At 44.7% G+C, this 14,894-nt stretch overlaps 1 protein-coding gene across 1 annotated transcript in view; it reads left to right on the top strand.

Moving 5' to 3' along the window:
• Nucleotides 1-14,894, top strand: part of LRP1B (LDL receptor related protein 1B) — a 3,516,099-nt gene that overhangs the window by 1,777,918 nt on the left and 1,723,287 nt on the right. The window contains 1 exon segment of the mRNA XM_029607894.1: nucleotides 7,626-7,751. Within this exon segment, the coding sequence (XP_029463754.1) occupies nucleotides 7,626-7,751 (126 nt within the window).

Below are 14,894 nucleotides of genomic sequence, written 5' to 3'. Positions count from 1 at the left end.
ATGCACAATTGTGCAACCTCCGTGCGCCGAGCCGTGCAGCCTGCCTCCCTTCCCTCCGAGGCCGCTCCGAAATTGGTTCCAGACTGCGACCTGAAAAGCAAGAGAGAGAGCGAGGCCCCCAAGGAGCGGGTACACTTGGTAAAGTCCGAGGAGGCAGAGTAGCAAGGTATGCAGAGAGTGAATCCCATCTGCAGTGATACCTGGAGGAAGCTCCTTGCTAACTCGAAAAGCTAGAAAAAACGAAGACCTTAAGTATCCGGTGAGGATGACATCATTTCAAGGGGACGCCCCTGAGGTTCGTGCCACAGCTGGTACTTGAGTCGGGGCCGTGCCGCGTGCACGTCCTTAGGCTTCAGGAGAACATGGTGGAAGGCAGTGTCTAGCTGGTCCAGGGACGCCGGAGGAGGTCGGCAAGATGACGCCACGGCAGCCAAACTTCCATCAACCAAATAGGGTGTCGCAAAAGAGGTAAGGTGGGCGGAGTGGAGATATCGGGCAGCGACGGTCGCAACAATGGCATACCAATGGAGATACTTCAAAATCTACTTCCGGATCCCCCATGTGCTCCCGTACAAGCCAAGGACACCACAATGAGTGACAGTCAGTTTTGGCAAAGCCTCATAGAATGCTACTTTGACTGTAGACCTCAACTACCCCTTCCCCTTCCATGGAAGGGAGGACAGAATAGTGTTTGCACCTGCTCTCCTAATTATCATTTTTCTTTTACTCATTGCTATTCTGTCTGGGTCAGTGTGTAACAGAAAACACATATGCCTACTTAGGCTTCATCTTGACATTGGAGCAGTAGACTGTACTTGAAATATTTTAGTCAAAGTAAAGATAAACCCAAATACATGTGGTTGGCCTAATTTTTTTAACTGATAGTGAGTCTTAAAGAGACATGTATCACAACAGAGTCTGTGAAGGACTGCCAACACAGTGTATATGGCTTGGCCTAGCTTGCGGCATTTTGCTTGGTAGGCCTACCTCCAGGAACCCTGTCTTAGCCCTCACATGTGGGTGAGATAGTGACATAGATGGAAGGAACTCCTGCTGGGCCTTGAACATGGAGAGCAACAGATCTAGAAATCCTATAAATCACATGTAGTTCTAAAGCTTAAAGGTACAGCCTAAAGCTACAGGTAGACAGTTTAAGAAATCAATCATAGAGTTGCCATTTTACAGTCTTATCCTATAGCTGATAACCATGTGTATGTGAAGTAGTTCACCTATACCTGGGAAGCTTTGTATCATATGGGCCTGCAAAGACCCTGCTTATAGCACTGCCTCAGCAGTCTCAGAGCCAGAGCTGACATCAGAATGCTTACCTAGGAGGTCTTCAGCTCCAGCCTTCAGTAAAGCACTTGTGCAACACTGTGGCAGTCCCACAATGCTCATAGATCATTCCAAGCTAGCATACCTGCTTCTGGTTGCATGCACTCATACACAGATGCATCTTGCAACACCTATCTAGGCAAAATGTCAACTATCATGTACAGATGGTGAGGGCTTTGGCGAATGGGATGTCATGTTGGTTAGCTTTGCTTCTTGAGGATGCTACACAAGGATACTAGTCAGACTATGTGAAGGCAGGATTGGGAATCAAATATTGTCATGCCTTCTCTTGTATTTGCAAGTCACCTTAGAAATGTCAATGTCACAGTATAGTTTCTAATGACTCTAAGGGCACCCACATGTCTCCTAAGAAAAGGTTAATGTCATTGAACCCAACGCAAAGGTATGTTAGAAGCTATTTGTCTCGCCTGATCCATCACAGGTAGCCTTTGTCAAATATAGTGATGTCATGATGCTGCAAGTCCCTTGGCCAGTCTAGCTCAGGACTAGTAATGTGGTGCTGCTGAATGTATATATGTACCAAGAAAATATGCAGATTAGTTTGCTTGTTGTGATAGTATCAATTACAGACTTTATGCTATCTGTGGCCACTCTTAAAGCACATAGGCTGAGGACTCATGGGACAGCTTTCAGAATGGTCAGTTTTGAAGGCAAGTCACTACGTTTCCAGTATTTTATGGTTGGAGACCTTTTTTGGTACACATGGCTGCCATAACTTGTGGCCAAGCTGAAAGATTTGCTGTCCTATAGGCTATGTCTCATGTGCTGTTTGTCACTTTTACAGTTAGTGGTGAGCAGGGCAGGTTGCTGAGATACTCTCAATCATCAGCTCCATGTATAGCATAAAGGTTACAAAAGGTGTTGTCAGCTGATGTCCTCAGGAGCTTTCTACATGCCTCATTTGCAAACATGTCCCTGTTCCAAATGTATGGGGAAACTGCTGTCAGAGGTGTCCTGTGGTAGGCATGATAGCTTATGCACTTTCTGTGTTTGGTCTCTTGCAATACAAGAATTTCATGCCATCTAAGGGCTGGAGGGGCCCATGTCAGTATCTCTGAGAAAGTGGTTATCATATATGCTTCTCACAAATGTCTGTCATGTTGGCAGGTGTACAAATCTGTTCATTGTTCAGACTCTGACTCCCTCATTATCAGTTAGGGACCAGGCAGCCATAGACATTATTGATGAAGGATTATGGACATTCTAGGAACCTACTCATTGCCTATGTGTAGGTGCACAAACTGCTGGAGGTAGTCTGTCCCCAAAAAAGTGGCAACATATATGTGTGTCTGTGTGCGTCTTGGTGAGTGACATGCTGTGTTAGCCTTGGTCTACGGGATGTTCTCCTCGTTGTTCCCTCCATTACCACACCTATGCCCTAGAGAAGGCAGTGCATGTGCATCCATTTTGCTCAGACTGTCTTTTATCACAAGTGATTTTATTCTTCTACTGTTTACAATGGGTGCCTCAGAGATATGATTGTATCATATGGGGAGAAAATTGTCTCACACTTACTCAAAGAACATTCCACCTATGGCTCACACTGTTTATTTCCTGTTTTGAGAGAGGTGTGTGTGTGTGAAACTTGACAGCATCAGACCTCCGATGCTAATTGTCATTTTATTTGGGGGTGTGCAGGGTTCCAAGTGCTACAGCTGCCAGAGAGGGTTTGTTGTTTTGAGGGGGGGGGGGTGTGTTGCTTGAGGCCTGCTCGCACTCCTAATAAATGTTCACTTTTTCGAGACCATGGACTGATTCCCTATCTCTCCACACCCTCAAAATATTTTAAAATAATAACGGGACAAAGTATCCAATCACCCCAATCTCCAAAAATATTTTTTTAAACGTGTGGGATATAGCAGGATAAGCTCTCCCCCACAACTCAATATGAAAATTACAGACCTGGTTTAGAACACAATTCCTTCTTAATGGAGGGGAGATATACTGAAACTGAGAAGCCAACTTAGAAAGGATGGAAGGTACTATGCCCCATCAGATCCCAAAGCAATTGGATCCTCTCCTACTATTAGTCCTTTTACTATTCATTTTTATTAAACAACTTTATTGTCCAGTAAAGCGTTCCCAGTAGCAGCAATAGCCCAAGAGCCAGAGGACCTGGGAGAGAAGGGGGTAAGAAAGAGGGGAGGTGGAGTGCAAAGGTGGAAGGAAAGAATGCCAAGTCAAAAAATAAGATGGAAAACAAGATGACCATTAGATCACAGATGGATACTCTAAAATATGCGGATCAACCAATCCATGGAAGCCCCTAGTTTGTTGGCTATGCTCAACCGAGGTAATGACAGCCCCAAAGACTGTCACTAAATCCTTCAAAATTCTATTTTACCTGACCTAGACCAGGTCACAGCTCAGAACAAGGGATGTTTGCCTACCAGCTGCTGGAGACAGAGAATACTGGCAGGCTGAGGTGATTCCAGCAAGACTGTTGATCTCTATTGATGTGGATGCTCATAGGCTCTTAGTCCCAGTGAAATACTTTTTGACATATCACCCAAGAAGTCATTATTCCTACTCTCCTAAATTTATGATTTTTTTGTCATTGACAGCCTTTAATAAATATAACATTGTAACATGACATTTGTGTTACAACCTTTAGTTGTTTGTCTAGACAAACAACTAAAGGTTGTAACCTTTAGTTAGTTGTGTTCATTCCCTAGATGCCCATACATGTTATCTCTTTGACATAAATCTTTATCTATTACCTCACTGAATAGGAGGCCCAAACCTAGACACTTATGACTGTTTTAGAAAAATGTTTATCATGCAGTTCCTCTAATTGTCTTTAAATAGTTTCTTAGAAATTCACACACATTATCATATATCAATGTATATTGTACCCAGGGTAAAAATAGAAGGGTAGCTGAATTAACACAAGTTTGAAATATGTGAGCAATAATGCCATTATTAAAACTTCAACTCTTACCAAAGTCAATTTTCTCACATCTCTAAATTTTAAGAACATTCATTTCCTTCATCAATTACCAGTTAGATAAGTTGTGTATTATCTTGGCCATATAAGAAATTATATTTTTGCTAAATGCATAATTTTTATTTAGATATTGATAGGCAAATAGCCTATATAGTCAAACCTAAGTGCAACTATGGTCAAAGCAAACATATCACTGCCCTATTTGCTCAATCATGTGTTTTTAGTTTCCTTTAAAAAATGGATCTGCTGTAATGGTCCTGGAGAAAACTTCTTTGCATTCTATATCTATATACCTATCATTGAGTCAATGTGAATGCTTCTATTGTATATTAGTTTTCAAGACCATACAGAAAACTTCTACAGATGCATTTTTATGTTTGCTTTATTATTATAAATCACTTGTAGATTTTTAATGTCAGTCTTTATATCAAATTGAATGAACTGATAGTTGAAGCTTTGACATTGGTATTACCATTCACAATCGTCAAACAGCTAATCAATATTTTGTATGTTATTAAGAATATGCAAACATAAATACAATTTTACAAGTTAGTTCAACAGACCTGCAAGAAGTCTGTACATTTGTCAAACCAGATAGTAAACATTAAAAATAAAGTCTGATGTGGATTCCTGAAATTTTACATTTTCTGCCCAAGATTTCAAGCAGATTTCACTTGATTCGCAGGTTCCACAATGGCACCTTTGATGTGACATCCCTCAAATTTGTGGCAAATCCATACTGAATTTTTCTCTAGAAATCTGGAGAAAATGTGAAAATTCTGTTTAACTTTAATCAACCTAATAAATGAAGGTTGATCGACGTGCCGCAAATGCGCAGTAGAGAGCAGCTCTACTGCGCATGTGCGGGCGAGCACGTCGGTCTTAGCCAGCGTCAGGAAAAAAAAAAAACATGGCGGCGGCGGGTGGCAGCGGCGGTGTCGGGTGGCAGCGGCTGCGGCGGCGGTGGGTGGCAGCGGCGGCGTCGGGTGGCAGCGGCGGTGGCGGCGGCCAGTAGTGAGGGAGGGAGGAGAGAGAGAGGGAGGGAGGAGAGAGGGAGGGATGGGACTGAGTGAGAGGGAGGGAGAGATTGAGTGAGGGGGAGGGACTGAGTGGGAGGGAGGGACTGAGTGAGAGGGTGGGAGGGGGAGGGACTGAGGGAGGGGGAGGGAGGGACTGAGTGAGAGTGGGGGAGGGACTGAGTGAGAGGGAGGGAGGAGTGGGTGAGTGTGTGGGAGGGAGGTAGAGGGTGGGGAAGAGTGAGGGGAGAGGGAGAATGAGGGAGAGGTGAGAGACAGGGATGTGAGTAAGTGGAAGGGGGAGAGGGAGAATGAGGGAGAGGTGAGAGACAGGGATGTGAGTAAGTGGAAGGGTAAGAAGTTGTGGAGCAGAGAAAAAGGGAGTGGAGGAGGGCTGAGGGGAGGGGATGGGATTGAGAGAGGGTGGGGAGTGACTGAGGGAAGGGGAGAGAGGTGGCAGTGACTGAGGGAAGGGGAGGGAGGTGAGAGTGAGGGGAAGAAGGCAGTGGGAGACAGAGGGTGAGTAAGACTGAGTGGAGGAAAGGGGAGGAGTGAACGAGGGGAAGGGGGAGAGAGGGAGAAAAAGTGTAGAAGGGTGCTGTGTTAGAAAATGGACTGAAAAAAAATGTAATGTAGCCCGTTTAACGGGCTTAATGGCTTGTTAGGTTATAATTTGCCTGAACATCTCTTGTAATATACTGTATATGCAACATATGCTTGTGTGTGTGTGTGTGTATTTTGACAAAAGTTCCCAATCAATAGCATCACAAGGAAATACCATTTTAAAAATAAATATATGAATCTTTCTCTGTCTCTATCTCTTGATCTCTATGCGTCAATGCAACACTGTATACCTGTAGCTGTGTTTAGCAGTAGTAACAAATATATTCTGAATTATTTTTCCCTCACTGAAATTGTCGCGGGTAATTTTCAAAACTATACAGGTAGATGCAAAGTCTGAAGGTATTTTCCCTTCAAAAACTGCCTAGGGAAAAAGTAACTGCAGAGATTTGCACCTGATTTTTCTGTGGGTCCCTTTTCCCTTTAAAATAATGGGGCAGTTTTTCAAAGACCTACGTGTCCCGGGCCTATTTTCAGAAGGCCTGGCGGCGCGCATAAAGCCCCGGGATGCACGTATGTCCCGGGGCTTTTCTGAATGGGCGGGCAGGGAGTGGGACGGGGGTGGGATGGGAGCGGGGCAGACAGTCTGGGGGCTTGGTGTGGTGGTCTGGGAGTGTGGTGGGGTGTTCCGGGGCGTGGCTGGTCGGTCCGGGGGCGGTCCGTGAGGTGTGGCCGAGGTCTCTGGCACAGGGGGATCACGCGCCAGCAGTCGGCTGGGGGGCGGGGCAGAGAGGGGGGAGGGAATGGGGAAAGCCAGCGGGGCTCCCCAAGGGCTCGGCGTGTGCAATTTGCATTAGTGTACACCCCCCTGCACATGCCGACCCCTGATTTTATAACATGCGCGCGCATGTTATAAAATTGGGCGTACATTTCTGCGTGCCGGGTTGCACGCACAAATTTACGCCCGCGTGTATGTTTTAAAATCTGCCCCAAAGTGCATAGTATTGAAAAGGCAAAACTATATGCCTTACTGCCTAACCAACCCAACCCCAGCTTCGAGCCTGCCCCTGAGCCCAAGCAAATACACTGTCTTGAAATGATGCACTCTTTCTGTGGTTAGAAGTATATGCAGTTATCAAGAACACTCATATTTATACTTATAGTGCAAGTTGGTGGGCTCAGAGGCAGGCTTAGATCTGGGTGGCAACAATGCATACCCATATAGGGCTTTGCATGGGAAAGCATGCGTACAGGCGTGCCCAAACTCGTGGCAGCTTCAGCACACCTTATTACATTGACCCCATTGTTTGGAAGGGAAAAAATATATCACCTAATAAAGCAGGTTCAAATCTCTGTGGATACATTTTCCCTAGCTAATTCTCAAAAGGAAAATATTTGCATTCTTTCCCTATGAGCTATGGTGCAAATTCTGTGGCTAAAAATGCCTGTGGACTTTCCAGCTACTCATATAGCTTTGAAATTTTCCATCACAAAGTACAGTGTCTGTCACTGTACATCTTTATTCTTTTAGATGTGAGATTAATTGCATGTGAGATTAAGCATTTAATTGTGTTTGCAGGATGATTCCTTTGCAGCAATGTTCAGTATACACTTTGATTTTGAGTTATGTGAATCTGTATTATGCAATACTACTTCATTTTTGTATTGAATCCAATTCAGTTTCAGTCTATTTTAGATACCTTTTTATCAGATGCTCACAAGAAATAAATATGTGTTTTCCCTAGTCAACCACAGCTGTCCAGAAGATCAATTTAAGTGTGAGAATAACAGATGCATCCCCAAGAGATGGCTTTGTGATGGAGCTAACGATTGTGGCAATAATGAAGATGAATCAAATCAGACCTGTGCAGGTAAAAAAAAAACCCAAATAAAATAAATATAGTACATAAGAAACTGAATATTTCTAAATTCTAGTTCTATAGAAATCCAAGCATATTGTATATGCTGAATTGGTCTGATAAAGCCTAGTGCTAAGGATTTTAAATTCATTCAGATTTTGATGTCACAAGGGATGGCTCACAGATTATATTTTACCGAGTCCTTATGTTTGATGCTGTTTTCCAAAGTAATTTGGCACTTCCTCCATCCATAAGGGGCTCACTGTCTACAAGATACTTGAATGCAAACTTTTGTTGCTAAAGATTGTTTTGACCTTTTGACTTATTGTTTGTTAGCATGCTTTCATGCCAGCCATCCCATTAGTAGCTAGCAAAGAAAATGTACCCTTGAAAAAGAATTTACATTTTATTCAGTATGCTCCCTACTCTCACAAAGAACTTCTTTGTGCATAGTGCTGTACAACATAAAACTCATTTAACATTTCCACGAACTCAAATCAAATGCATTTGTCATATGAGGGAAAATGTATTTGAAACAAATTGAATACATTTAAAATTCATTTAAGAGAAAGTTACATTGGAACTGTATTACATGTATGTAGGTATACTGTGACCTAGCTGCTATTATTAGTAATGGTTTAAGGAATTTCCTTCCAGGAACTTGTCCAAACTGTTTTAAACCCAGCTACATATACAGCTTTTACTACATCATCTGGCAGTGAATTCCAGAGTTCAATTATGCAATGAATAAAAAATGATTTTCTCCTATTTGCCTTAAAAGTATAACCTAATAAATTAATTGCATGTCCACTAGTGTTTGTACTTTTTGAAAGAGTAAACAATCAATTTGTGTTTTATGCATCCCACTCTCCTCATTATTTTATACATCTCTATCATGACTCCCCTCAGCCGTCTCTTCTCCAAGCTGAAGATCCCTATCATCTTTAGCCTTTCTTCATAAGGGAATCATTCCATGCCCTTTATCAATTTTTTAGCCTTTCTTTATACCTTTTATAATTCCACTACATCTTGATTGAGATAAGGTAAACAGAATTGTATACAATACTCAAGATGCAATCTCATCATGAAGCAATACAGAGGAATTATAATATTCTCTGTTTTATTCTCTGTTCTTTTCATAATCATTCATAGTATTCCATTTGCTTTCTTGTCAGCTGCCACACAGCTGTATTCCATTTGCTTTCTTGTCAGCTGCCACACAGCTGATCAGAGGATTTTAACCTATAATCCAAAACAATGCCTAGATCATTTTTCTGGCTTCCAATGTGGAGTCTTGCATTGTGTAGCTAAAATTTGGATTGCTCTTTCCTGCTTGCATCACTTTGCACTTGTCCACATTAAATGTCATCTACCATTTGGATGCCCGGTCTTGCAAGATCCTCTTGCAATTTCTGATAATCATCTTGTGTTTTAACAAATTAGAATAATTGTGTAGCATCAGCAAATTCGGTCACCTCACTCATTTTTCCAATCTCCAGGTTATTTATAAATACTAGGGATGATCATTCGCTTGCGACAAAATATCGTCTATATTTCCTATTTTGTCACGGTTCGGGGAGTCCCCAAAACGATAGGAAAACCCAATAAATTTTGTGTGGTTTTCTTCTCATTTTCAGGAGGAGGGGAGAAAGGGCACATTAATAAAAACCCCAAAACCTACCCCAACCCTTCAAATTTAATTAATTATAATCCCCCACCATCCCAACTCCCTCAAAACTTGCCTAAAGTCCCTGGTTGTCCAGCGGGGGTCCTAGGAGCAATCTCCCCCTCTTGGGTCATCGACTGCCACTAATCAAAATGGCGCTGATGGCCCTTTGCCCTTACCATGTGACAGGAGCTATCGGTACCATTGGCCGGCCCCTGTCACATGGTAGGAGCAATGGATGGCTTGCTCCATTTTTTAAGATGGTGCCGGCCGTCCATTGCTCTTATCATGTGACAGAGGCTGGCCAATGGCACTGATAGCCCCTGTCACATGGTAAGGGCAAAGGGCCATCGGTGCCATTTTGTTTACTGGCAGCTGATGGCCCGAAAGCGGGAGATCGCACCCGGGACCCCTGCTGGACCACCCAGGGACTTTAAGCAAGTTTTGGGGGGGTTGGGAAGGTGGGGGATTGTAATTAATTAATTCTGAAGGGATGGGTTGGTTTGTTTTTTTTCGGTTCAGGACAGCTGAAAAAAAAATCGGCCCAAACCGCGGGAAATAAAATTTCCCGCGGTGGGCTGATAATGAAGGCCAAACTGAAAGGTTTGGCCGAATCACATTTCTAATAAATACATTAAAAATCAGCAGTCACAATACAGATCCCTGGTGTACTCAACTATTCACCTTTCTTCATTGAGAAAATTGACCATTTAGCAGTACTCTGTAATCTATCTTATAATCAGTTTTCAAACTATAATAGAACTGTTACGATGCTGCTCATGGTGCTCACCCTATGAGAAGCCTCTCTCCTCCGGCTGCCGCCCGAGTAATGGCTCAACACCGCAGGACTTCTTCTTGCAGCCTAAGCCACCCCGCACTGCCACTGCCACTCCTCTTCCTTGTGGCAGGAGCTGCTGCCGGGACATCTCTTTGCAGTTCTAGGGCCTCCGCCGACTTCCTCTTCCATGCGGTGTGGAAGCTGCCTCTGCTGTCCTTCTACATTCGCAGCCCTGGTGCCACTGCTGGGATGCCTCCTCAAGCAGCCCTGGTGCTGCTGCTGTTGCTCCTCTATGAGGCAGGGACGCTGCTGCTGCTCCTGACCCTGGGCTCTGCATAGGCGAGTGTGCAAGCCTCATCACAGTATTTAAAGGGCCAGTGGCGGGAAAAGCTTTGTGACTCCAATGATGACATCATCAGTCGTCGCCTTCACCAACCCTATAAAAGGGCTCAACTTTCATTCCTCAGGGCCTTAGAACAGGGTCTCACAGTTGTCTGTGCTCTTCTTCCAGTCAAGGTCCTCCGTGGTCTTCTCTTGCCTAGATCGCTCTTCGTTTGATGTCTTAGATGTTTCTGGTCTCCTTCATCCTGATGTTTCTGGTCCTGTTCCTCATTGGAGCTCCTTCGTTGTCTCTTCGGTATCCCTATGTTCCATGTCCTGAAGTTCTGATGTTCTATGTCCTGTTGTTCCGTGTTCCAGTCCTGGTCCGGATGTCCTCATCACCAGCTCTTCGTCCTGCTTCCAGGTTTCCTATTTGTCCACATTTCCTGGCGTGCCACCATCATGGTCCAGGACCAGCCCATGGGGGGCTGTATAGGGTACTTCATGGCAAGGCCTGTCTTCATGTCTGCAGCACAAGTTTCCAGAAGGCCCCTTGTTTTTAATTCCAAGGTCTGTTACTGAATCTGAGTTTCAAGTCTTGAATCCTGAGTCTGGAATCCTGTTCTCAGTCTTTGGATTATCTTGTGCCTGCTTCCATCCATACCCTAGACGCAAGCCAGAACCTGCTCTGCTTCAGTGTCATCCATGACCAGCCACGGGCAGCTGCCTTGGTGCAGGCCTTTCCTGAATCTTCAACATGTTTCCGGTTCCAAGTCTGCACTTTCTCATCTGGAATCTGCTTTGCTTATGGCGTGATCCACGACCCGCCATGGGCGGCTGTAAAGGGCGCGCTGTGGTGCAGTACTCATCCTGTACTAGTGCCTGAATCCTGAATCCTCACCTGAGTCTTCCAAGTATCCTGGATTCTTGTCCAAGTCTTCCAAGTATCCTGAAACTTCATCTGAGTCTTTCAAGTTCCACAAATCTTCGTCTGAGTCTTCCAGGTTCCTTGAGTCTTTGTCTGAGTTTCCAAGTTCCTGAGTTCAATGTCTCATCTTGTTCTTGCCCTTGGCCTCTGTCTGGCCTCACACACTCGTCATTCCCAACTGGTGGGTCAGGAAGGGCTACCAAGTGGCCAGAGGGCTACTCTTGAGACCAATATTGCGTTGCTGGGTCTCACCTGTACGTTCAAGTCCAATGGAGGGCTGAGCATGCCTTGTTCCAGTTCCTGATATTCCAAGTCTTGATCCTGGTCCAGACTTGTTCCAGCTCCAGCCCATGCCTGAACACACTTACTTCCCTCGGTGTGTGTCTTGGAGCTTTTCCCTGAGCACTGCCATGGCCGAAGGCTCACAATCTCCCTGAGCAAGCGACAGCACCTCTGCGCTCGCAACAAGAACATTGCCTCCTATCCCATAACTTTTTTATTATCTCAAGAGTCTCTCATGAGGTACTTTGTCAAACACTTTCTGAAAATCGAGATACAATATATCAAATGGATCACCTTTATCCAATGTGCAGATTGGTGAGACAAGACTTCCCTTGGCTAAATCCATGTTGGATTTGTCCTATTCAACTATATCTATATTTTCAGTAATTTTGTTCTTTATAATTGTTTCAACCATTTTTCCAAGAACTAACATTAGGCCCTCTGGTCTATAGTTTCCTGGATCACCTCTGAAACCCTTTTTAAAAACTGAAGTTAATTTGACCACCCTCCTATCTTCTGGTACCGTACCTAATTTTAATGATTGTTGACAGATTACTAATAGTAGATGTTACGCGCCCCACCCGCAGTTGTACCGAGCATAGGACAGCTCACCTTTGGGGTTCCACAGCGGATCCTGGTCCTGTCTCCCTCGCGGCACTTGCAAGTCCAGATAGGCCACGGTGTCCCGCGGCGGCAGTCATCAGTCCTTTGGCTGCACGCCGGGCCTCGGCGTCACAGCAGCTAGCCACACCCCTACGTGTACGTGTGCGAACTATATGCCCTGATGTAGGTTCTAGGGCGCACCCTGATTGAACTCATGTTAAAAGGAAGTTCCTGGCCTCACTTCCTTGCCTTGGCAATCGGGTCGGTTTGTTCCTGAGATTGCCCTTGCTTGTGTTCCTGCTTGCTTGTTCCTAGTCTCATTCCAGGATCCTTCTGTTCCAGTTCCGTTCCTGCTTCCTAGCCCTGCTTGTTCCAGTGTTTGTTGTTCATCTCTCCGGTCTTACCTTGGACTGTCCTTGTAAAGACCTCAACTTGTTCCTGACCTGTCTGCTTGTCTGCCACCTGCCCAAGACCTCAGCTTGTTCTTGACCTGCCTGCCTACCTGCTGCCTGCCAAAGACCTCAGCTTGTTCCTGACCTGCCTGCCTGCTGCCTGCCCAAGACCTCAGCTTGTTCCTGATCTGCCTGCCACCTGCCCAAGACCTCAGCTTGCTCCTGACCTGCCTACCTGCCACCTGCCCAAGACCTCAGCTTGCTCTTCGACCTTGCCTGACCTCTGGATCCTGACCCTTGCTTCATTGACCATTCCTCAGAGTGACTTCTGGACTCTGACCTTGCTTGCCTGACCTTGTTTGATTCTGGCTCTGTCCCTAGCCTTGTCATCGCCATCTCTATTCTGCTCTGCTTCAACCTGTTTCCAGCCTCGAACCAGATTGCGCTCCTCTAGCATCTGTGGGCACTCCGGACTTACATTCTCCCAGGAGACCCTGCGAGGACCACCCAAGTCCAAGTGACCTGGGTTCCTACGGGCTCCTCCCGGGGGGACCTCGGGCTTCCAGTGGTGAAGCTCTACACTGCCTCTGTCTCCTTCCGTGCTCCGCCCCCTGTGGACAGTCCCTGTACTGCCACAGGACAGGGGTCCACCCCCGAGCGCAACAGTAGGTCTGCAATTTCATTTTAAAAATCTTTTAGCATTCTGGTCTAGGTGATTTATTATTCTTTAGTTTGTCTATTTTTATATTACATCTTACTGGTTCACTGAGATTTGATTCAGTTCCTCTGAAATATCACCTTTAAATATCACTTCTGACATGGTTATCTCCCTTACATTTTCCTCAGTAAAGATGCATGCAAAGAAATAATTTAATATGTCTGCTATGGCCTTGTCAACATGTTTTAATACTATATATATTTTGTTGGTCCGCATAATGAGAGACGCTGCAGAATGTCACAATAATTGATTAAAAACAGGATTCAAAAATACTAGTGGCCACAATGTGTCAGTATATTGATCAGTTTTTCTTTCATTAGAAGGAGAATAAAAGTGGAACAAAGAAAGAGATATTAGGACAAAGAAAAGAGAGAAAGAGAAGTCATTGGGGCTGATATTATTCGCGGAAAGCGGGCGCTGACTTTTCAGTACCCACTTTCTTAACGCACGCATGGTGCCCACAAGGGGGCACATTGCAATATGCAAATTAGGGGGTCATGCTAGCAAGGAGGTGCTAGGGTCGCTAGCGCGACCTTAGCGCCTCCTTGCTAATGTGACCCCGCAGTTACCGGCGGTCTGCCAGTTATGAAAACCGATGTCAAGTTTATCGGTGTCGGTTTTCATTACTGCAACCGGACGGTTATGAAAACTGACGCCAAGCATATCAGCGTCGGTCTTCAAAGCAGCCGGCAGAGATTTTTTTTCTTTTTTTTTTACTTTTAAAAAAGTACAGAAAAGCAGTTTTTTTCTCCAGGCAGGCTTTAATAGCTGAGCGATATGTGTGAGTCTAAGACGCACATTTATTTTTTTGCATTTGGAGTGAATGAGTAATAGCCTCATTCACATGCATTTGCATGTGATGAGCGCTAACTCATTCACTCGCTTCAGATGCAGGTTAGGTAGGCACTAATCCCCCTAATGCATTAGGGGGTGGATTAGCACCTATTTAACCCACATCTGACAGCAGAGCGCACTGTATTGCATCGGCACCATTGAAAGTAGAGGAAGAAAGAGACATAGAGGAAGGTAGGGGGAGAATATAGAAGAAAACACCATATTTATCAACTTTAATGTGGAACCAGAATCAAAATATTAATTTCTGTGGCCTGGGTGTTACAGAGACATTGCAGATTTGTTCTACCCCCTCTCCAGAATAGGAGCACAGAGAAAGCAACATGCGGGTAATCTCAATGGAAGCAACAATAGAGACTGCAAAGAAATTGATATGGGAAACTGCATTGAGAGAGAAAGCATGAGAGTGGTATGGAGGACCATGGATAATGAGTGTAGGGGATTATAGGGAAAGCATGGAAAGAGACTTCAGTGAGCGGCAGCCTGAGAGGACTACAGGAGGAACAGAATGGGAGACCAAAGGAGGAGCTGTATGAGAGCCCACAAGGAGAATGTAAAAAAGACTACAGGAAGAGTGGCAGGGAGACCAAGTTTATAAAAAGAGATCATAGAGGA

This window comes from Rhinatrema bivittatum, chromosome 6, assembly GCF_901001135.1.
Source record: "Rhinatrema bivittatum chromosome 6, aRhiBiv1.1, whole genome shotgun sequence".
NCBI classification, from domain to species: domain Eukaryota; kingdom Metazoa; phylum Chordata; class Amphibia; order Gymnophiona; family Rhinatrematidae; genus Rhinatrema; species Rhinatrema bivittatum.
Note: the sequence above shows the minus strand (reverse complement) of the source record. Positions and strands in the feature narration are given on the sequence as shown.